This window comes from Mercenaria mercenaria, chromosome 7 (genome assembly GCF_021730395.1).
Source record: "Mercenaria mercenaria strain notata chromosome 7, MADL_Memer_1, whole genome shotgun sequence".
In the NCBI taxonomy this organism is placed as follows: domain Eukaryota; kingdom Metazoa; phylum Mollusca; class Bivalvia; order Venerida; family Veneridae; genus Mercenaria; species Mercenaria mercenaria.
Genome location: NC_069367.1, coordinates 37,252,796 through 37,277,135, shown reverse-complemented (window position 1 = coordinate 37,277,135; position 24,340 = coordinate 37,252,796). Strand labels below are relative to the sequence as shown.

Here is a 24,340-nt window from a genome sequence, read left to right as displayed (position 1 = left end):
TGATCAACACCTAAAATTCAAAGTAAAAAGGATTCATAGACCTTAAAGCTGTTAAACAGACATCAACAATTATATGGTAATTTTGACCATGGCATTCTTTTGATATGCCCCGTACATCAGGTTAAAACCACTATCTGAACGAATTTTGTGTCATTATGCGACTTTCATTTTCATAGTGAGTGTCTGCTAACGAAAATGCACACGTGGTTATAAACATTTTACGAAATTAAGAGTGACTTATAGTGCTACAGTCTCAAATAAAGTTTAATTAAAATATATGCTTCAAACGGGAATTTCTGAGTAATGCTAGATATGCGTTTTCAAAGCCGTTCAGAAGATCGGGTATTGTGCTATAATATAACATAAAAAATGCAAATATTTCCCTCGAAGCTCATGCGAAATGCATGACAGGTTATGATCGGCAAATTAAACATGCGTATGTAACTATTTCATGGATTTGCCAATCATATTCCGTCGTAATGCCGCATTAACTCAGAAAATAATATATTCATTTCTTAAATAATAAAGTTGCGGTTTAATCGTAACATTGTGTGCTTAGCTTAAATATTTCTTAAATCGAAAGATATGCTGTAAGATATAGAGCGTTACTATAAAGGTATTTAATATTTGAAACGATTAACGTATAAATGAAAAAAAAAATTGCTACGTACAATCAGCTTGGAACTAGGCTAGAATATTAATGCTGTAATAAGCTAGTGGTCCCGAAAGTTGCATAATTAAATTAGTTATAATGACAAACAATTTGAAAATACCTGCTCTGAGATGAAAACACGAAACCGTAGGATTCCGCCGCATACAGACAAACAACATCGCCAACAAACAAAGTGTCGTCTGCCATTTATTAATTACATAAATCCATGTTATTCCATTCGAAAGAAAATATAATTATGAGAAATTGTTTCGGTTGAATAGCACAACGAGCGCTCCTGATTGAATTTAAAACACGTCAATAGTAGACAGTGCGTATTAATTATAATTCAAAATCAATATATAAACAAATATAAACAATCCAACATTTTAAACCAACGTTTAGAATTTAATTCAGGCTTATCCAGTTCATTCATAACTTTCTCTACAATAAAGTGCATGGACTTTAACTGAACTCCATTGTTCTTCAACATTTAATGTTTAATTCTCATATTCCATAACATGGGTTAACGTGATTCGTTTCTTAAATACTTAATATAAGTAATGCATAATTATAACGTTCTTCTCTTAACATTTGACTCGGTCTTTTAGAATCAAGCATTTTTGTTAGTTCCTGGTTAAGTAGGAAGACATATTCTAAAATTCATGCTATATACGAATCAAACAGTAATTCCCGAATGTTCTGAACAGTTAAGTGACCAGCTTAAAATGCAAAAATGTCATTAAATAGGCTTCTTTCTCTTTTTAAATCCACTTTCAAATAGCAGCTGAAGGGGAGCGGTGGTCTAGTGGATAAGGTGTCGGCCGCTCAATCCAGGGGTTGTGGGTTCGAGCTCCACTGGGGTCACGACCATGACTTCTCATATGACACCAGTACTGGTTTTTCCAGGAAGCGGACTCGAGAGTGGTTCAAATAAGCTTGAAGCTTTCATCACAATCGAGCTAAAACAAATTAGTATAAACTAATAGCAGCTGATTTTAGTAAGATCGGATTTACCATTGCGTGGACTTAAATATACTTAAAACAAGAAATATCTTTAAAAATGATGGTCGGCGAATTGTAATAAGGAAAGAAGTTTATGAATTTTTCATCTAACATTCATCTTTCATCTAACATTTTTCAGATTGCAAAACTGAACACCGCACTTTAACAATTTAAATGGTTCTCTTAATTTTTCGCAAAGGTTTCGTAGGGTTGCAATTTTGTTTCGTTTATCCTTAGACGAATAATTACAGCAGTAGTTTGATGAAGATTCATGAAGCGGTTCATGAGAAGAGGTCATTAAACGTGTACGGATCCTAAAGGCAAAGTAATAAGGAAAGAAGTTATTCCATTCGAAAGAAAATATAATTATGAGAAATTGTTTCAAACAAGACTACATACGCAACACAAAATTAGCTAAATTGGTCCCTATCCCCATTTGTAACAAAATAGCAGGAGACCTTACGATATTGTTACACATCGAGTTTGATAAAAATCCATTACATTTTAGTGGTTAATGCGAAGAAAGGCATATCTTCTTTTAGCTATAGTGGTCCCTAATAGTCCCCAAGTTCCTATATAAAAACATTTGGAAGAGGACCTTATAATGATGCTCCAGACCAAGTATGACAAAGATCCACCAAGCTGTTCATGAGACGCTGTATAAAGGCATTTCTAGTTTTAGCTCTAGCAGCCCCTAAAAGGGGTCAAATGTCCCAGTCGAACAAAGTTGGCTGCGGGCCTAATAAAGATGCTACAAATCAAATTTGATTAGAATACATGAGAAAAATCAATTAAAGGATTTTTTTTATTTATTATTTTTATTTATTTCTAAAATAGGCCAACTGATCCCGCTTTAACAAATGCATATTCGCTATTCATGAATCTTTGGACAATGACGTCACACCTATAAAAAAGTGAAGGTCAAGCAAAACATACAATTGTAATTATTTCAATATTTCTGTTTCATAAGCAAAGTTTGACCGTAGTCATATCACATAGATAAACTGTATGCAGCGTACCTTCATTTCAGTGTAATGAGATTCAGTCATTATATAGCATATACATAATAAAACAGATTTCAACAGAGTTCAATATTTGCATACCATACTAAAGAAAAATATTCATATATAATAAATCAGTTAAATAATTTATAACAAATATATCAAAGCAAACAAGTACTCATTTTAATATGCAATCTGAATAAGTCACAAAAGCAAGAAACCTTTTCATATACAGACGACAATTGTAACAAGGAAAATCTTTTAAAAAGCACTTCTCTACATAAAAGACTCTTATCACACCCTTATTCATATGATACGCAGACCGTATTTAGCTCTTTCTTTAATTTGATATATGTTGGTATTTGAACAGGTTTTTATCATATTTATTAAACTTACTTATCATTTTGAGATATATCAATATTCTTGCTAAATATACTGAGCCAAAGTTAGCTTTAAAACTGTGAACAGCGTCGTTTAGGATAAACGCTTTGTCTACATTTCACTCAGCGTAGCACAATCAACAGAGTGAAAGAAATTGACACTCTCGTCCAATCAGGCAGAGTGTTGCATAAATCTTCCATTTTGATAAATAATCTATAATGCGTTATCAAGTAGTTTGATTTGCAAACTGAAGTCACGTGGCAGAGGTAACGAATTCGTTCTTAGACGGCGTTCGCCGAAAAACTTACGGAAACAATAATGCTAATCCAGTTATATCTAGTACCAGCGTACTGGGGTTAATAACCAGGACTTTGCCTTTAGGATCCGTAGCCATGTCATCAGTGGTGCGCTGTGTCGTCGATCGTCCATTATTTTCAATTCTAATATGCTTATTTCTGTTAAAACACGCTTACGCTAATATGACGACACCTTAACGTGCGATGACATCAATGTTTTTGTTGCGACCAAGAAAGAGCGCTCCTATTTTTTATCCACTGTTTTAGATTAAGGGTATATTAGAATCGAACTAATGTACAGTAAAATCGTGTTTTACCTAAAATAAAACTTTCAAAATCGATTATACGTCGCCAGAATAATTCTATTAAAACACGATTACATTTTGACATCATGTCGACAGTCTATTTTTTAATCTGCTTGTTAACATTAAAAGACATATTAGAAGCAAAATAAAATATAGCAGGACCACGTAATAGTATATCCAAACACTCTAAATGTAGCCCAGTCGTCAATCGTACGCACTTTCTTTGCTAACTTGAATCAATCTTTATTCTCAGTTTTAATATGAAAAACATGTCAAACATTGTTATATAAACATGGCAATACTATATAGTTGAAAAAATGCATTTTTTTCTGTTTAGTATCAGATGTAATTTATAACATGTCAAACATTGTTATATAAACACGGCAATACTATATAGTTGAAAAAATGCATTTTTTTTCGGTTTAGTATCAGATGTAATTTATAACATGTCAAACATTGTTATATAAACATGGCAATACTATATAGTTGAAAAAAAAGCATTTTTTCGGTTTTGTATCAGATGTAATTTAGATGAATAATTCGAAGGGATCGAACGTTTTACTTCGAGATAAAACTTTCGTTTGACTTACAATGATATTTGTGAACGTGTTTTTCGGGACGGGCCTGGAAAATGTCTTCGCGATATCGGGGATTTTGTGAAACAATTAGCCAGACTCATCCGTTTCTGGTTTAAGAGATTTTGGAGTCCATTCGAACTCACAAAAGTTCCGCTTAAACAGGTTCAAAGGGGTGGTGGCGGGCAGGGTGCGGAGGCGCAAGAGTTGTTGCGTATTTGAACATATTCAGTAACAGTGTCTGTTATTATGTTTTGCTTGATTGTGTTTAAAACGTCATTAAGATCTTCTAGATCACACTGGATAACCGGCTATCCTAACGCCCGCTAGACAAAAAAAAAAAAAAAAAAAAAAAAAAAAAAAAAAAAAAAAACGCTGGAAAAATAGGGTAGGTAGAGTGTTTCATTTATTTCTATTGATATGAAGCCAATCCTTGCAATTCAACTCGGCAGTTTTGTTAAGGAATGGACATGGCTTACACTTCCAATTTCTGGTCGGAAAACTATCCTTATATTTATAGAAATTCACTATCAATTTCTTCAGTCTGAAAAATTTAACAAAATTCCAAAGTTTTACGCAAATGTTTTTGTTTGTAAACAATCTGTGAAAATTTCAATGATTTAGTTTCACAGATGTATCTTTTTGGGGCATCTCTGTGAACTTTCCGGGTTCTGCGTTCTGTCTGAAAAAAGATATCAGCCGTTAAACATGTATGGATGAAAAAATATGACTGTCGAAAACGGCCGGTGGTATTTGCAATAGGCAGTCGTTGAACTCGGCGGCTATCGAGACTACAGTAGTATTATCAGTCCTCCACTGGGGCTAATGATTTGCTTTTTTCCGTCTGTCGTTACGTCCGTCCGCAAATCCTTGTCTGGGCTGTAACTTCTACATCCACGGACCGATTTTCGGTTCAAAATCTGTTACATAGGGCTTATACTTACTATAAGTATTTTTTGTCCGGACCCGTAATTTCTATATGCATTGACTAACTGTCAAATATCTTCACATTATTTCATAGGCTGGAATCCGGAGCCTGATTTTGTAATACAATTTCACTTGTTCTAATATGGCCTGTCCTGTGGGACTCTAGCGATCAATTAAGTAGCTGGTTTACGAGTATTGCTAAGCATTAATATTAAGGGTTTAATCACTTGGTTCACGTAATAAATGAATTCTAGTTTCAAAATCCGTTCAATGCTGTATGAATCATGTCTAAATAATATTAAGTAGTCTGTTGTTCCAGGATATTGTATACAGACAGTCAGAAGTGCTTGAAGGATTCAAAGAGATTGTTTTGTTTAGCGGTTTTGTTTGTTTTGGGTTTAACGGCGGTTTTCAACAGTATTTCAGTTATGTAACGGCGGGCTGTTAACATAACCATGCGGTGTGCAGTACATTCTCCATATGAATCAGAAATGAATCATAGGTGGAGGACGAATGATTTCAGACACAATGTCTTTTATCAAATAGTCACGGAGAACATACGCCCCGCCCGGTGTTCGAACTCACGACCCTGCGATACATAGATCTGCGCTCTCCCTATTGAGCTAAGCGGGCGGGCTCAAAGAGAATTAAAACATGATAACAATGTATAAGGAGAAAGAATTGAACTTGAAATTAAAAAAGCTGGATAAAGAACTAAAACTTTTTTGAATTTGTCATTCCAGAAGAGTATGATATAAGTGTTAGAGTTTATCAAAAGAGGATACGATGCTAAAATCGTGAAGCACAGTGCATGATTAGTGACTGACCCCTCTACAGTTAATCACTACGCTTTCCTATTTGATGGTGCGATGACTAATAAAGTGTAAGACTCCATGATGCTTTTCTTCTAAATCCTACACGAAACGGACGCAGGGAGTGGAATTCTGTCTTGCAACTTTCTTAGTCGTGCTCTTCAAAGTTAGGCTCTTGGTGCTCTGACTTCGTAGTTGTTGAATACATTGGTGTAATTATACCTTAGATTTACCTTCTTAATATGGATCTAGTATTTTTTCGCTAATGTTAGAGCCTTTCTCAGCGGGGATTGTTTTTACATTGTGTTGTCTAACTTGTTGAAAATAGGGTAAGTGCGAGTTTGTCATGCCATAAACGCATTTATTCTCTCAGTTACCTTTATATAGGTTACTGACCGTTCCAAGGTGGTGCCCCTATTTTCAACTTTACTCTCCGTCTCTTTTTTTGTGTTGCGTATGTAGTCTTGTTTGATGCTTGCATTTATTAACTGTCCGTCTTGTATTTTGTGTTGCGTGTGTAGTATTGTTTATTGTTGGCATTTTATTAACATTGTCTTGTCTAACTTGTTGAAAATAGGATAAGTGCGAAGTTGGCATGCCCTAAACGCGTTTAAACCCCCAGTTTCCTTAATATAGGTTACTGACCGTTCCAAGGCGGTGCCCCTATTTTCAACTGGTTTTCTGTCTGTCTTGTATTTAGTCTTTGTTGTTAGCGTTTTTTCCCCTTCATCTCCTCACTCCCCCTATCGCCCTTTCCCCTTGCAATTGCTCTCCATTGTTTTGGCATCCCCTCCCCCTTTACCTTTAATATGTTTTCTTGTTCCCCTTTATTTTGGCTGCCGGAAACCTAAGGCGGTACACGATTGTTTTTTCCTGCTTATATGTGTGCGTTTGTGTGCTTGTTTGTCTAAAGTGGTGCCCTACAGTTTTGTTGTATCTTACTTGTCTGTTTATCTATGTGAGTTGGGTGTGGTTGTGTTTGTTAATCTTTGGTATATGAATGTCTGCGCTATTGTGGTTTACGTTGTAGTATAATTGTAATTAAGGAACGTAGCATTCCCTTTGTATATTCATCCTTGTTCTACTGTCCCCTTCTAACTCCTCCCCCACCCACCTTTCTACCCCTTACCCCTTCCCCCCCCCCCCACCTCTATCTATACTTTGCATAAAATTTAAATGTACTTGTTGGATTTTTGAAGCAAACCGTCTGTAATATTTTTCTATTACAGCTTCTTTTTGTTGTGGGCCTACTTTGCAAACGCGTGGCTCTGAAACTGTGTTTTTTTAGTGCTCTGTGCCTCAGAGAAATCTACCCTTACCTATTATCTTTTTAAGAAGTATTCTATCCCTTTCAAACGACGACATGTTACAACAAACAATAGTATAACATCTACAGGTGTGAACGGGGTTCGGTCTCTGGTAAAAGAACCACAAATAGTTACTGTAAAAATGAAATATATATAAGTAACTGTATAATTATTATTACTGTATTTTAAACATACTACGAGATTATACATCATTTGTTGCATGTTCACTCAAATGAAGAGGTAAAGTACACAGAAAAAAACGGATTCTCTTACAAAATACGTCAGAGGAAATATCAATATTTAAGGTAGAAATGCATTAAAGATGTGATCCACCCATCTTAGCATATGTATGAATCAAGTTGTAATATTAAATGTATGAAATTATAAATTAAATTAAATTTATATTCAAAGATATTCAAATGATTGACTGCCAGAAGCAATCATTTACACTTGCAAAACTGCGGTAAAAGTACTTTCTATAGTAGTCCAGAGTGGCACATAGGGCCTTCCTCCACTGCCAAAAGCTGGAAATGCCATCATACGATCTAAATTATAACAGTGTGACTGGAAACTAAACAAACTAAACAAAACTTTTTATAGTATCTTTCGTATGGTAAAAAAATGGCAATTACACGAGTACTTGGTAAAAAAAAATCAGAGTGCGAAGGAATACAGTCATATTTAGTTTAAACATAATTTTATTTCAAACAATGGTACAACATATTCAAATCTACATTACGCAATACAGAAGATAAATGTATGAACAAGGATAAGATCCGAAAGTTAAAGCTTATAAAGGTCTTCTCATATAATTAAGTACTATAATAAATACGTTATGGCAGTGCTTATAATCTTGTCTGAAATAACACATTTTAATATGGAAAAAAGCAGGAGTAGTAGAGCCTTAAATAATGAACGAAATATTAGAACATAAGTTTTTAAAGTACTTAAGAGTGGTAATCATATATCTATTAAATTGTTAGGTAAAATAAATAAGATTAACACAGAGAGGAAAAGAACGAAAAAAGATGAATAGGAAAATATATTCATTCGGATCGCCAATGGAGCAGTTAGCATATAGCATTCAGTGAACAAATGCTCATGAAAATCGTCTGCTTTCCCGGATGTAGTTTTGGACTGCTTGGAATAGTTTAACGTTTGTTTCATCGCTGAGATTTCGGTCTCCATTCAGTAGAGTATAAAGTGTTATTGTGTAATAGATGGAAGTAGTTTCAAGAAGACGGAATCTGATATCATCATAGTGGTGACACTCAAAGAAGAAATGATGGTTACTCTCTGGAAGACCACTTTGACAAAGTGGTGTCGGAGAAATGTTTTTTCTGAACAAACTCTGGTTTAGGGAGCTGCATTCGGTACGGAGCCGAGCATGATATACTTGCCATTTTCTATCGCCCACGTAAAAATAATCAGGGCATTTCGGAGTTTTCAATTGCTTTGAAGGAAGCTAATAAAATTGAATTTTGCAATTCTTTTGAAAGTGTGTTCCAATCTCTAAGAGTCGATGGTAGAAAGGCATTGTCGTAAAGAGAAGTTCTGGTGCGTATAGGCGGAATGTCAGTGTCGTTGCGTAAATGGTACCTAAAACGTTTCCCCTATAGATGGTGGGACAAGAGAAGAAAGATAGTCAGGAGTAAGGCCGTTTTTCATTTTGTAGAATAGAATTAGCTTATGGTGTAATTGTCGACTTCCAAGAGATTCCCAAGGAACTTCTCTATGAAGTTCATGAAGAGATACAAGTTAAGTAGCCCCAGAAACAATGCGGGAAGCTTCATCCTGAATTTTGTTGAGTTCGAGTTTCTCATATTGCGTGCAATTGATATAAACTACATCAGCATACTAAATAAGAGGTCTGATGAAAGATAAATATATTACTTCTAAGGATCTTCTGTCAAGTTGAAACTTGAGTTTTCTCATGATATTTATACTTTTCCATGTTCGTTCTTTGATAGAGTTAATATGAGAATGCCAAGAACTGTCGTCAGAAAAGTAGACACCAAGATGTTTGTGATAGGATACCGAGGAAATAAGTTGGCCATGCATTAGAAGATGAGGGTGAAAAAGTTAAGATGATTTACGTGAGATGGTCATCGTTTCTGTCTTGGAAGGATTAAATGTAACTAACCATTTATCAGCCCAACTGCATATCTTGTCGATGTCAGATTGAAGAGTTACCGCATCAGAAAAAGGATGGTCAACAATAATATGCAAACTGGTATCATCAGCAAAGAGATGTACATGAGAGCCCAAGTCATCAACAATATCATTAATAAATACTAAGAATAAAAGAGGGCCTAGATTAGAACCCTGAGGGACTTCTGCATCAACTAATGACCAATTGGATTGGGTGCCTGATAGGACAACACTCTGACGTCTGTTAGAGAGATAGTCAGAAAACCAATTCAATAACCGTCCATCCAGTCCAGCATTTTTCAACTTGATGAGAAGACCTTTATGCCAAACTTTATCAAAGGCCTTGCTAATATCAAAGAAGACAGTTCTTACTTCAAGCCCATCATCGAGAGTTTTACAGAAGGTATTGTACAAATAAGTGAGCTGATTCACGGTCGAGTCCCCTGGCGTAAAACAAGATTGTAGAGAAGATAGGAAGTTATTATCACGAAGAAAGTTCAAAAGATACTTAAATAAAATGCGCTCGAATACCTTTTCAGTGCAACAAAGCAGCGAAATCGATCGGTAGTTGTTAGGTAAAGACGGGTCACCTTTTTAGAAGACAGCACAGACATTAGCCTCTTTCCAAATCTGAGGTACCTTACCGCATTGAAGTGAGTGGTTAAACAGAGAAAAAAAAGGAAATTTAATCACAGATGCAGGTTCACGCAGTATCCGCCTACTAATTCCATCTGGTCCTGATGCTTTGTTAATATTTAAAGACCTCAGAGCGTCTTCAACGTCTTATGGGGTAATGGAAATAAAGTCAAGCTTGTTTCTAGTCGCTTGATAAACATTGTCAGGAAGGTCCTTATTAGAGTCGATTAACGAAGCTTGGTTGCCAAAGAATTCATTCAATAGATCAGACATTGATTTAGAATCAAAGAAAAGTTCCCGAGTAGCAGCGTTTGTGAGTGGCGGTAGAATTTGTTTATCAGTTGTAGAGATGAATCCTTTAATAACTTTCCACCAATCTTAAACCGTAGTAGAATCAAATTTAAGTGTGTCAGCAACTTTTAAGAAGTGATTTTGTTTAGCTGCGCGAATTAATGATACTATTTTATTACGAACCATTCTGATTTATTCCAGTGCGTAGGGTTCTGAGAAAGTTTAGCTCTGTGATAACATTTTTTGCGTTTCTGATTTTTTTTCTTGATTTGTGCTGTGATCCAAGGTTTATCATTAAGTTTCACAGTGATATTCCTTAGACAGTTCGAGGAGTTTATTAGTAACAGATGTAGAATAGTTATTGATGTCTTCAGTTTTGAAAAGGTCCCACTTGGTATCCTTGATTTACGTCTTAGTGATGTATAATCGCCGCGGTCGTATTGCCATATGAAACGTTTAAAGGGCTTGACACGGGGTGTAGAAAACGTAAATAGAGCACGTAGCGCAAAGGGTAGTGCCATGAAGTTTTGCACATGATGGTATACACGAATATAGCTGCAGATCTATTCAAGTCAAGGCTGGAATTTTTAAAATTTCAAACATCTTTTTACGTATCGCTCCTTTTTGTCCTTTGGCCTTTAATTCTATTTGTAAATGATTCAGATTTTTTTGAACGAAACCACAGCGTATAGTCTCAACAGAAGGCATATAATGCCTTGCTAATTTGTAAACTAAAGAAGGCGTTACATCATATCAAAATTGAAAAAGAAAAAAACAAACATAAAATGATAAAATAGAAATGACAAATGTTTGTTTCGAACCTACATCCAGTCACATTTCAGTAACAGACACTGTTCGTTACCAGCGCGCCGCTTGGCGTTTTGTTACTTTGATAAATGATACACTGACTACCTATTTTGTTTAGTAAACATTGAACTCCATGTTACGTCACTGTAAAGTCATCGTAAAAAACACAGTATTTGTACTTTGATTATAGAACCTAATTAAGTGACATACTAAATAAAACGTGGTCCAAATGTTTGTTATAAACTTTCGCTTAAATTTTATTTTCAAACTGATGCAATGGCTTTAAACAGCTGCACTGTAAAAGTAGAGTACACAATTTTTTAATGAAGTTGAACTATAAGAGCTTTAAAACCAAAAAATAATAGGTGAGGGGCTATGACATGAAAGTCACTACAATATGAGCGTGTCAACCTCGTGCTGATTGTGTATACCAAGTTCATTTCAATTGGATGGAAACTGTAGGAGGAGCCGAGTACTAAAGAAAATGACGGACAGACGGATGTTTAACACTATATGAATTCCGTGGGCGTAATATTATGAATGTTGTAGGTCTACAATACCAAACCGAACTTGACTGATGAATAATTCCTTTATGACTACAGCGATGATGCACATGAAAGAATAATTGATGTAAGTTCGGTCACCCTTGTGCTTTATTGTAATAATAAAAAGGCTCTACTGAGTTTGCCTTTCAGTCTTAAACGCTGTCTGTCAATGTGTCAAAAATATTACATAATTCTTTACAACAAAACACTCATTTATATACATCTTATTTAAAATATGACCTTCTATAACAGCATGCAACAATAAAATAAAAATATAACAACACGCATAGGTATTATTTTTATTATATAGTGTACATAAAATGCGAATAACTACAACAACAAATTTAAGTCAAACACATACATGGATATGAACTGAAGAGTGTAGAAACTGTAATTTAAGGTTGCTGACCCGCTATGACAAATTGTTTTTCTTTGATTGTTATTACAGGTCCGCTACCTTAGGTAAATGTTGTTTCCATTCCGTTTAAAACGTATTAAATCGCTGATTGTTTACCATATAATGGCAACGAATTTGCATAAAATTGCATTGCAGAAAAAATGAATATTATGATTTTCTCTGCCATTTATTATATTCTTTTCTGAAGGAGATCTTAACTCCGATCATGTATTCCTGGAAAATATCTTCATGCCTGAAATTGTGATAAAACTACATATATTATCTTACCAATACGTACACCAAAACACAAGCTTAGAAAAGGCAACTGTGTTCGAAACTTTTGTTTGACATGTCAGAACCTAACAGCATCACATCATATCATAACATGTTAAATTATAAAAATTGAAAATGATTCTAAAAGAAAAACAGCATACAAACAAAAAATTAATAATTATAGACAAAATGAAACCACAAAAACAGATATACTTTTCTGTGATCATTTAATCGTTATATGTTTTTGTAAATATTTAATGAATATTTAAAATGAAGAAGTAGCCACCATAAGTTGAAATTTATGTTTGGTGTTGTACCGGTGATTGTCGTTATAAGTTCAAAGTCGAAGTGGTGCTGTACATTGCAACATACAATCAACTGTGCTATATAAACAACAAACAATATTGTTGATACCTCGCAGTCCTTTTATTTTAATATAACATCAGTTGCGTACAAATGTCATATTCGATCAGTGCCTTCCAGTTTCGTTGCCCTTTTGATTGAATATGAACTCTAGAAAAAAAAACAATAAAACAAAAAAAAAGAAAAGAAAAAAAAAAAGAAAAACAAAAAACAACAACAAAAAACAGAAAAAACAGCAGTCGATATTTATAGGCTAATATGCCCATTCTTTCGTAAAATACATACACTTTTATAAGCTCTACCCAGATTTATATCTGTTATAAAAACGAAAGCCAAAGCTATCGACAAAAGGTTCTTGTTTGGAATATTTGTCTGATGGTAATAAACTACTAGAATACTCACTTTGTCCTATCATGTTCAATCTAAAGACACGTGTTAAACTATATATATGAAAGGAAGAGTTACAGTTCTGCTCTTCACATTTCTCTTCTTGCCTTTCATTTTGTAATTTGTAAAGTTACACTTAACCCCCTTTAGTGGAGTTAAGGTTACAACAAAAGTTTTAAGGGGACGCACTGATGAGTGGGTAAGCGTATAGAAGCACAGGACGAAAGGATTCCATAGACTCCCCGTAAATTAGTAATAAACCCCCTATAAATGACTTCTTAAACGTAGAAAACACGCATTCACAGTGTGTACATCATTGTTTCTTAAATTCTGCACTTTAGAACCAATTTTACTTTCATGTGCCAGTTATAGTAATAGTGCTCTGTGTTTGCAGACACTGCTGAAATGCATGCCAATATATTGAACGGCTATTTATGGGATATCACAATGAACAATGTTTCAACTTCCATAATATTCTCGAGATTAACGGTAAATGTGCTTTAAATGTTGTTGAAATAATATAAAGTTAATTTCTTGAAAAAATGTTGAAGCTAACTGAATCGACCAGAATACCGCTTCCAAAGCAGAAGTGTTGCTGACTCTTGCAGGCTTTTGTTCTTACCGCTGCCTAAGCAATTTCATTTGTGAAGAACTGTTGTTGACTCTAGCAGGCTTTTGATCTTACCGATCGCAGAGATGATAATATCACTACAACAAATACAGTACCGCTTCTTTTCATGCCTTATGTGTTCTCGCCCACTCTTGCTGTTTCTGTTTTTCCTTCTCCTTCATCATATAAACTTCCTGCAGACAAATACTTAAGTTATACCTACCTGTGCTTATACATTCACTCAAATGCTTATTTAAAGAAAGATTGAGTCTGAGTCTCTGTTACATAAAGTTACATGCTGAATTGGGTTGAACTAGTATTGATATTCATGAACTGTCGATAACTGCAAATTCAAGGGAGTTCTGAACATCCATAAAATGTAACCTTCACATTATAGCTATGAGACACAAATTCGTTTCAATACAATATCCTTACAATTGAACCGCAAAATAATAGTCATACGAAAATACACTATTTTAGTTCCTGACCTTTCATAATTTCCGAAAGTTAAATTCCAACTTAAAATGAATTCTTTTCGGTTTTTGTAAGATTAACGTTATAAAAACGCCCGTACCTGTTCCTTCAGTTTGGCAACAACAAAATTTACTTGAAGCTGCAGTTCATCCAGCTTTTTATCTTTGCTATCTTCCTCATTCTCCAAACTGAGTGCTCGACCCAAAGGAAAGAAGTCCAAACTTTTCATCATCATCTGAAAGAATACATTTTTATATCTAGGATGTGGTTGAATCATAGCACTAGTAGCTAACACAGGTAATATTTTATCAGACTGCACATCCGTTTGATTGAGCCTGTTCATGTACGGTAGTGGAAATGCAAGCCACCACCAAATACTTACAATTTTAGAGGGGAAAAGAGTGACTAATTCAAGAGAATATTTAATAAAAGTATTGATGTAATTAGGCGCTTACATATAAACATAGTAAAAATAATGGATATTCAGGAATAAGTGAAAGGTAAAGGCGGTATTCAAATGTGTATAAATGTTCCCATCTGTACCATTGAAAATCACAATAGAAACATGCACACCAGTGCAATAAAAAATAATTGGATTAAATGTCAAGACAAATTGTTTTTGAAAACTTTTGTATAGAGTAAAATTTTGAACAGCTGTCAAGTCATTACACAAGTAATTCAGTGAACTGTTATCCCCCGCCGAAAGTGATCAAAGTTTCATCCTTGAGTACTTTAAGTAATTAGATTCTATCAATTGGCTACTTGGTTTATGTTAGAATTTAAAGATTTTAAAACGACTCAAGGCAATAACTCTTAAGTCAATTAAGATATCCTGACAAACAGTGCATGTGGACAACTGCTCTACATGAATCTATATTGTAGAAAATTTTATCAAGATCCATCCAAGATGGGTTACTTTGTTATGTGGGATTTTATGAATTTTAAAACAATTAAAGGCCAGTAAGGACAGTTTTAAGATAAATCCATATAGTGATCTATATTTGTATTAAGTTTCATGAAGATCCACCAATATATCTTATAGAAAGGAAACAGTCAAAAAACCCTATGTTTTACCAAATAAAGGGAAGCACTCTGCTTTTACTGGGCCAAGGGGTATAATACTGAGCAAAGGGCATGTGCTATTTATCAATTATTCGAGGTTTGGTGATTCTGGCTGGCTTAAATGCGTTTTGAATTATAAGCATTTCCAATTTCAGATGGACGGACGAACGCATGCATGCACGCACAGATGGATGGACGGACAAACAGCCTGACTTACAACGCCAAATCTAAGTCCCCTCGCCTTCGCCGAAGGAGAGGTTAAACCCAACAAAAACAAGAAACAAAGGTGCTCCTTTAAGCTTAAGTCAGACAAGAGCGGGTACCAAGGAAGAACCACTGACATTCCAGCTAGATGGCTTCCCCATATTAAATAATTCTACATCCAGTCAGTGACCTTAATCACTCGACCACAGAAGCCCCTCATCTCTCATTCTACCAAGATAAAACACTTAATTATTTTTATTAACTTTTCCTAAAATTAAAAAAAGAGATAGTTTGATAATTCATTATTGCAGAATGAGTAATGATTTTGTGCACAATACTTTCTATATACGCCATATTCCACCGTATTAAGTAATAAAAAATCAAATCTGACGGTTAGAAATATTGTTTTGTTTTTATTGGGTTTAATGTCGCACAGACACAGTTATAGACATATGGCGACTTTCCATGGTGGAGGAAGACCCCAGGTGCCCCTCTGTGCGTTATTTCATCACGGGCAGGCACCTTGGTAGAACCTACGACCTTCCCTAAGCCAGCTGGATAGCTTCCTGACATGAAGAATTCAACGCCTCTAGTGAGGCTCGAACCCTTAAAGGGGAGGGGCAAGTAATTCGAAGTCAGCGACCTTAACCATTGAGCCACGAATGCCCTTTAGAATTATAGACATAACGCCTACAACGTGAATAATTTAGTACATGTCAAGAAGATATATAATCGTATGCTTGTGGAAGACAGTTATAGTTCTTGTGATCTTTCCATGATTATTAACCGTATCGTTGTATCGAGTGAACAGTTTACTGCTTTTTGTAGAGTAAAGAAACAGACGGAGTATGGGACGGGCGTACAGACAGAAGGCGGGACAAAGTTCTATTAAACCCATATTGTGAAGATATATTAAAACAACTTGTTTATTACTATAAAGTGTAACATACGTGATGGTTATACTTTTGTTAATATTAGCCAATTATGCCATTCGCGAATCCACATTATACGTGACAGTTAATCTGCATCATGTCCTAAACCAGTCACTCGCGTTTCAGGAATCCTTAATACCGTGAATGCTGACAGCCATGACATCGCCAATTAAAGCCAATGCGAAAATTACATTGTCTACAGTAGTTGTTTTGAGAGCAGTTTAACACTGACCAAGGCTGCAATTTGGGACTGGCCTACAATCTCAACAACTTTTATATTTTCGATGTCTGGTTTATTTTCCCCATCGTTAGACATATAAATACGCTCCTTACCAGTTGATAAACATGAAGTTCTATTGCTGAGTAGTCATTTGGTCTTGTCTCATCAAGATGTATGAAGAAAAACAAGTAAGCCCACTGGTTATGCTCTAGTTTTACATGCCTCTGAAACCCTTCACCCTAAAATAGTTTGATGTTTGCATTTGAAATATCCGTTACAGGTATATGATAAATCAATAAGTAGACGAGTTGATACCCCTCTGTAGTGTCTGATCATGAAGACCACAAACTTGCTCTATTTGGACAATATTGGAAAAACAGCTCCATCAAGTAGACTGATGCATTTACGACAAAACAACTGTACATGAAAGATTGATCATGGCTTATATAGCTAGATAGAATTACATAGAGCTTTCTTAGAACTCAATTATTAGCCTATGTTTCAAAACAAATTATGCATACATACTCTGAATACGTTGCATTTGGCTTATTTCTCTCTCTGCTATAACAGTAACGAGTAGAATATTACATAAAATAGTCCAAATGAAATATAACTAGCGACAGAACAAGTATTTCTGTTTTACTTAAGTAATTTAACATAGCTGTACAACATTTTGTTTTAACATGCTCTTTGAGTTATTTCAAACTCTTAAAGACATTACATATTCATGACCTATGACAGTCACTGCTATTTCTAACATTTTCTATATATACAAGAAACTCTGACAAATGTTCAAGACCTTTTTATTAGTTCAAAATTGCATAATTTTAACCAACTTGAATATTTCTTTGATAATTGGCTGCAATATTTGAACATTGATATATTCCTGTTCCAGAGATGCGTCTGAAATGGTAAACAAAATGATGTAAAAATGAAAGATAAGAAATGACATTTTTTTCAAATACATGAAATTAGATAATTTACCCCTCCTTTTTTCTCAAAGTCGTAACTTTCTCGACTACAGATCAAGTATGTACTCCTCATATCTTTGTCAATCTCAAACTGAAATGATTAATATTGTTAATCACTAATTGATTTGAAACTAATAATCTAATCAGTATTTTGCCATCTTTTATTAAACATAATATCAAAGCAAACTGGGAATATAACAAAAAAGTTATCTCCCAAGCGATACTGCAGTTTAACACACATTTAAAATCATGTGAGTGTAATATAGTCATAGGTGATAGGCTGTTACAGTCATCTGAACATCCTATCAGCAAACCAGATATTTTCAAACTTTTGTTTCACATACTTTGTATGTTATGCCGGGATGCACAGTACCTGTTAAGTAAATCCATTAAGTAGCACATTTAGTTGGCAAATAGCGTGGTTGCTATTGGTTATGTTAAACTATCAATAGGTTATAGATCACTTACTGACCTTCTAATGAATTAAGCTTTACCGTCACTGCCCTTCGTTACCAAAAAACTAAATTTCATTGGCAGGTCAATAAAGGATTGGTAACCTATAAATATAATTACCACTTCTCATGTACCACAACTCCTGTTTATATAAAATGTGATATGCTATTATAAACAAAAGTGTAATAACTTCATTATAAAATACTGACAGATACTTCACTTTATTTGCTAAAAGTTATTTATTGAAGTTACTAAGCTGACGAAAAACTATTCAAGGGTAAACCATACACAGATAAATACATTCTACACGAATTTGTCTTCTGATTAAAAACAAAATAAGACTAGTGTCTAAAGCCGTTTTATTTTTTCACTCAATTATGTGACAGTGCAAGGGAAGTAAATTAGTAGAATCCAACTTCCTAAAAATACATACCCAAGGCAAGTTCAATTATTAATGACACAACTTAAAATGGCCCACTTTTGAAATAACACTTTTGGTTATTTGGAAGATTTAGAAACTTTCTAGACTTTTTTATGTTTCTATCTTGAACATTTGAGGTTCTATCAATAAACTAGTGTAATAACATTGTTATGTTGGCGTTGTTTTAAGGATAGAGGATGTTGGTCGAAACAGCTTCTTCTATAACCAGTAAGGAAAGATTCTGAAGCACTTTCGATGTTAAAGCAGAGTAAAATGTAACATGTGTTTAATAGAATTAAACGTTTAAGATAATTACACTCGTTTAATAAAAATAATAAAGTGCTTTGCAGAGTCGCGTTTTATTATTCTATTCAACACGTTTGATATCTTCAAAATGAAAGCACTTATTCATTTAACCTTTACCTTGCTTAATTTCTAAAATGGACTGGTCCATCATTCAATTTGGGCAGTACCACTTATTATTCATAGGGTAGGGGTGTTCACTGGAAATTTTATAGCTGAATAGCGACAAGACGTGCTGGCTGATCTTGGTCTGCATTGGCCACAAAGGCAAACACACTTGCCGCCAGCAGGCTAAAGGTTAAGATTTGCTATAGTTGAAATAATATGTTATAACATATAAACCAAAATAAACAGTTAACTACCATTGGACCATAGAGTAAAATGAAAGTATCAATATATAAACAGATATGTACGATAACAGTAGTACCACTGAGATAAGATAATGTTTGAGAATAAAACATATATGTACATAGGTACCATTGAGTGAAGTGAAGGTGTAGAATACAAACAGAAATGTAAACTGGTACCGCTGAAATAAGTGAAAATGTAGGATATAAACAGACATGAACAATGATACCATTGAGATAAGTGAAGGTAGGTGAAAATAAACAGATATTTGCACTGGTACCATTGAGATAAGTAAAAGTGTAAACATTTAAACAGATAAGAACACTAGTATCATTGCGATATGTATAGGTGTGATAATATATTAATAGATAAGAACACTGGTACCATTGAAATAAGTGAAGGTGTGAGAATATAAACAGATATGTATATTGGTACTATTGTGATAAGTGAATGTGTAAATGTACATTGGTACCATTGAGATAAGTGAACGTGTGAGAATATTAAGAGATATGGACACTTGTACCATTGAGATGAGTGAAGGTGTGAGAATATAAACAAATAAGAACACTGGTACCGTCGGGATGAGTGAAGGTATGAGAATATTATTTAAACAGACATGTACCATTGTGATAAGTGAACGTGTGAGAATATTAAGAGATATGGACACTTGTACCATTGCGATAAGTGAAGGTGTGAGAATATAAACAGATAAGAACACTGGTACCATTGGGTTGAGTGAAGGTGTGAGAATATTATTTAAACATACATGTACCATTGTGATAAGTGAACGTGTGAGAATATTAAGAGATATGGACACTTGTACCATTGCGATAAGTGAAGGTGTGAGAATATAAACAGATAAGAACACTGGTACCATTGGGTTGAGTGAAGGTGTGAGAATATTATTTAAACATACATGTGTATTTGTACCATTGTGATAAGTGAAGGTGTGAGAATATTAAGAGATATGGACACTTGTACCATTGCGATAAGTGAAGGTGTGAGAATATAAACAGATAAGAACACTGGTACCATTGGGATGAGTGAAGGTGTGAGAATATTATTTAAACATACATGTGTATTTGTACCATTGTGATAAGTGAAGGTGTGAGAATATGAAAAGATAGGTACACTATTACTATTGCGGTAAGAAAAATTGTTAGAAAATAAACAGGCATGTACATCGGTACCGTTACGAAATGAGAATATGTGAGGATACAAAGAGATACGTTTCTTGGAATCATTGACATAAGATTTACCTTGGAATCTCTGAGCTGCGAGAAAGTATCGACAATGATACCTAAGACAATGTTCAGACCAATGATCGTAATAATGACGAAGAATGAAACATCGATGAAGGTTATTCCGATAGCTTGTGGAAAATCGCTTCCCATCTGCCTTTCGAAGTGCTGAAAAAAATTAATACTGTCATTAGACAACAACGATATGTGATTACTGTGGGCCCACTCTTAATTACAATTCTTTTATGATGTTTTTTGATACAAGCATAATTTAAAAAGTGTTTTCGTGAGGAAAATAGTTCTCCTATGAATAAACAGTGTAACACTCGACTGCTAGCCTAATAGTTAAAAGAAAGAAGTCAACAGATTTAGACTGCATTAAAGATCCATCACGACCTAGTGGCCAACTTCTCCGCTCCCCCCCCCCCCCCCCCCCACATCGCGCTCCTACATAAGCTTCATGCATGAAGAACATTCTAATAAAACAGCTATACTAAAAGATTACAGGTGGACAATTAAGGCCCTTCCATAATAAATGTGTTTTACAACTTATCTGTTACCTTACTCGACCAATCTCTTGTTAGTATTGTTTTTAAAAACATAGCTAAATAATTATCATACACTGTATAGACAAAGTGTGGTCTAAACCTAATTAGATATATCAATTACTTTGTATACTGCTTAATTTATTCAGTCAAATTTTTAGACATTAAACACGATGTCTATACGCAACATATGTTACTGTCAAACAACTATAACTACATGCTTGCATTTCTCAATTTTGGTGCAAATCATGTACAGTTACCATCATAGAAACCCACAAACGAATATAGCTTTTCTGTGGTGCTTCTTTATGATAATAGATGCATGCGTTACATTAAAAGTCCATTATCTAATTTATCAAACTAGTAACTCTAACAGTCGCGTAAGGGTTGTGTATTATTACCAAAGTGTAGGAGACTTTTCATGCCGTTATTTGCCGAAGATCTATCAAATGACTCATGTCAAGGGTTTTCTATTTCATCTCTCTCATGCAGTCAAGGAAACCATTAAACAAAGTAGAGCGATCAATGCTGGTATGATAATACAATGTTGTTATTATTATTTTAACTAATTATTTCAGAGGTGAAAATGTTTAAAGTTGTGTTTAAATTCACAACGAATGACGGACCATCAACCCATACCAACAACTTATGTTGAACTGTCGAAATTGGATAACTTTATACATAATCCAGAAAGAGTTAAGGACATTTTGTTTTCGACTTCCATTGATTCACATCTACCATTGTATTATAAAATCAGCTGATTGAAAGTTATTGTCAATACCGTTAAACTATGAAAATGTAACACCTGTCATGTTTCTTCTTCAATAGAAACCTAATATCATATAGATACCCACCGAGTAGAGACCATCAACTAGTCCGTGATGTAACACTGATATGAAACACTCGTAGATGGTACGACAATGTCGCCCGTCCTCAGCTGACCACATCCAGCCACGATAAAATGCAAAGATTACTAGGGAGTATATGTAAAATATCGCCAAAGCAAGAAGGGTTACCATCAACAGCGCTTTACCTGAAATGATAATTATTATATAACTAATTTCATAGCTTTGAAATAGTAGTCGAGCATTTCCCCAGACCTATAAATGAAAGCAGCTTAATGTTTTCAATTTAAGACTTAACTAGACGATATACACCTGCTGAAAACAAGACTATTGCCCAGCTATAAACATCTGCTACCGGATCGGATGGACAATTGCAATGAAATATGTATTACTTTTAGTTACCTTAGCAACCAAAGGAATAGACTGCATTTGTACATGTGCTATGTTGCTTCTTATCTGTTTACTAGATTTCATGATTTTTTAAACATTATTACATGTTCTAGTTTTATCATATTTTAACTACTTGTTGTCACGGGGAATATATACTTATGATATTTCGGCCACTTCATGCATTTTAATTTTCCCAATATTGCTTTCTGATTCATAAACATTTATTGTTCTTTTAAAGTTACCGTAGGATCCACTATTTGTCATACTTATTGATGTAGCAACAAATAAAAGGACGTGAATATATTTAAAGTTTCATGAAATAAATCTTTTACTTTCAAGGCAAAGGATCAGTTAATACGGGTGCCAGATCAGTGCAGTGTAGAGAACAAATATGTTTCAACGATTCTTTTGACAAATGCAATATCAAACATTTGATGGTATAATTTATACTAGTATTTGTTTTAGTGACCTACTGAAACTTACAGTGAAATATATCTGGAATTAAAAGGGTCAATTTTGGTTCAAACCTCTGAAACAGACATTGAAAATAAAAGAAAACACAACTTTGAACGATAACATTCATCAAAGTGGTGGCGCCAATGCTGTAAATATTTCATTTGATATTCACTCTGTGCTGAAACTATATCTCGAATACATATCGAATTCACATTATTGGCCCTACAGGAAAAATTACCGTTAGTTATTACATACAGTGGCACAGAGGTGACATTGCTGTTTTTTTTAAATATTAACACGTGCGCATGTAATAATCAATACGTACACACGTATTAGTATAAAAAACATAGCTCTTATATATATTAAGTACATTCGCACGTACTGGTATAAAAAACCTCATAACTTACTACTAAATTATTACGTACTTAATACGTGCACAGATTTTTATATCAATACGTGCGCTGGTGTTTTTTACGCTAATTTGTGCGCTCGTATCATTTATTACGGGCTCACATATAAGTTATTACAGCGCACGTATAAGTATAAAATACGTCTATGTCACCTCTGTGTGGATAGTTACAGGTACTGGCAAAGGAATATAAAAAATCATACCATAAGGTTATCAGACATACGGGACAAAGTAAGTGATCCCAATAAAGCATCACGAAAATGTATGGAGTGGGTAAAGTACTTGTTAAAATCAAACAAGTAGATTGTATCAGTCTTTTGTTACATGGTTATAAATTTTTTAACATAGAAACTCTAGAATGACACTATTTTAATACAAAAGAGTTACTTACCATTGGTAGTTACAGCCCGAATGACTCCCTTCAACACATGGTTTAGCTCTGCTATGTGCAGTAAATGGAAGGCAAAGAAATACCCATCTGTAAATGTGCCTGCTATAGAACAGGCGACAAACAGCTGTAAGTAAGTAGGTGCAAAAGTGAAAGATGTATTATTAAACTCTGTATTTCAAAAAGGTACCAGACAGAAGAGATTTTTAGAAGCTACAAATGTAGATTGGGTGCCTTCAAGGTTTAGGTTCGTTAGGTTTTGCAATTAGATCAACACGCTAATATAAAACTCTCATGAATAGCAACAAAACATTATGTGCATTAGTAATTATATTTACAAAACCAAAGTTCTTTATGACCCGAATAAATAGTACATTGTCCTTCAAATCGCGAACATTGAATTGACGTAAAAACTACTTTCTTAGTTTTATGGTTATATTTGTTTGAATTCAGAAGACACTCAATTTGTGAAAATATTACATTTTAGTAAACTTCATCATTGTGGAAATTTGAAACTAGATGTGTGTCCATAGGACACAGGTGCCCCTACTCCTGCCACTGTAACATGGTTTAATGACTCAGGTTAAATGATTTTTTAAGATGTTTGCAACACAAGCTTTTAAGAACCTTACAAGTATTTTTCACTTAGTTGGCCATAACTCTGGCCTAGCTGAGTAAAATCCTAAAGAGAACACTTCATAGGCTATAAAACAATCCTCTAATGTTTTATGATTTTAGGTCAAGTACCTTTTAACATACATGTTTCACAAACTTTTTTTATTAGTAAGTCCGGACAAGAAGTCTGGTCTTGTGTAGTGAAATAATGACTTAGGTAAAATATTTTCGTAGCTACGCGCGACAAAACATTAAAATGACATTTTTTCCAAGGTCAGGGGCCATAATTCCTACAATACAGAATGAATTCGGACGCGAAACACCAGGTGCACAACTGCACATGCT

At 34.4% G+C, this 24,340-nt stretch overlaps 2 protein-coding genes across 5 annotated transcripts in view; both read right to left on the bottom strand.

Annotated features, from left to right (window-relative positions):
• Window positions 1-964, bottom strand: part of LOC123554383 (inositol 1,4,5-trisphosphate receptor type 3-like) — a 75,521-nt gene extending 74,557 nt beyond the window's left edge. Inside the window, exon 1 of the mRNA XM_045344484.2 lies at window positions 774-964. Coding sequence (XP_045200419.2) covers window positions 774-859 — 86 coding nt within the window. The 5' untranslated portion in view covers window positions 860-964. The remainder of the gene's footprint in view (window positions 1-773) is intronic.
• Window positions 965-11,973: 11,009 nt separating this feature from the next.
• Window positions 11,974-24,340, bottom strand: part of LOC123555928 (inositol 1,4,5-trisphosphate receptor type 3-like) — a 125,864-nt gene continuing 113,497 nt past the window's right edge. For 3 of the 4 annotated variants that reach the window (XM_053548126.1, XM_053548125.1, XM_053548127.1), the window contains 7 exons: window positions 23,384-23,507; window positions 21,747-21,925; window positions 20,366-20,515; window positions 17,595-17,672; window positions 16,724-16,849; window positions 14,293-14,427; window positions 11,974-13,912 (listed from right to left, as the gene is read on the bottom strand). In XM_053548126.1, the coding sequence (XP_053404101.1) occupies window positions 13,844-13,912; window positions 14,293-14,427; window positions 16,724-16,849; window positions 17,595-17,672; window positions 20,366-20,515; window positions 21,747-21,925; window positions 23,384-23,507 (861 nt within the window). In that variant the 3' untranslated portion in view covers window positions 11,974-13,843. Of the gene's footprint in view, window positions 13,913-14,292; window positions 14,428-16,723; window positions 16,850-17,594; window positions 17,673-20,365; window positions 20,516-21,746; window positions 21,926-23,383; window positions 23,508-24,340 lie in introns of those variants that run through there. The other variant, XR_008371689.1, reaches the window with a different exon arrangement.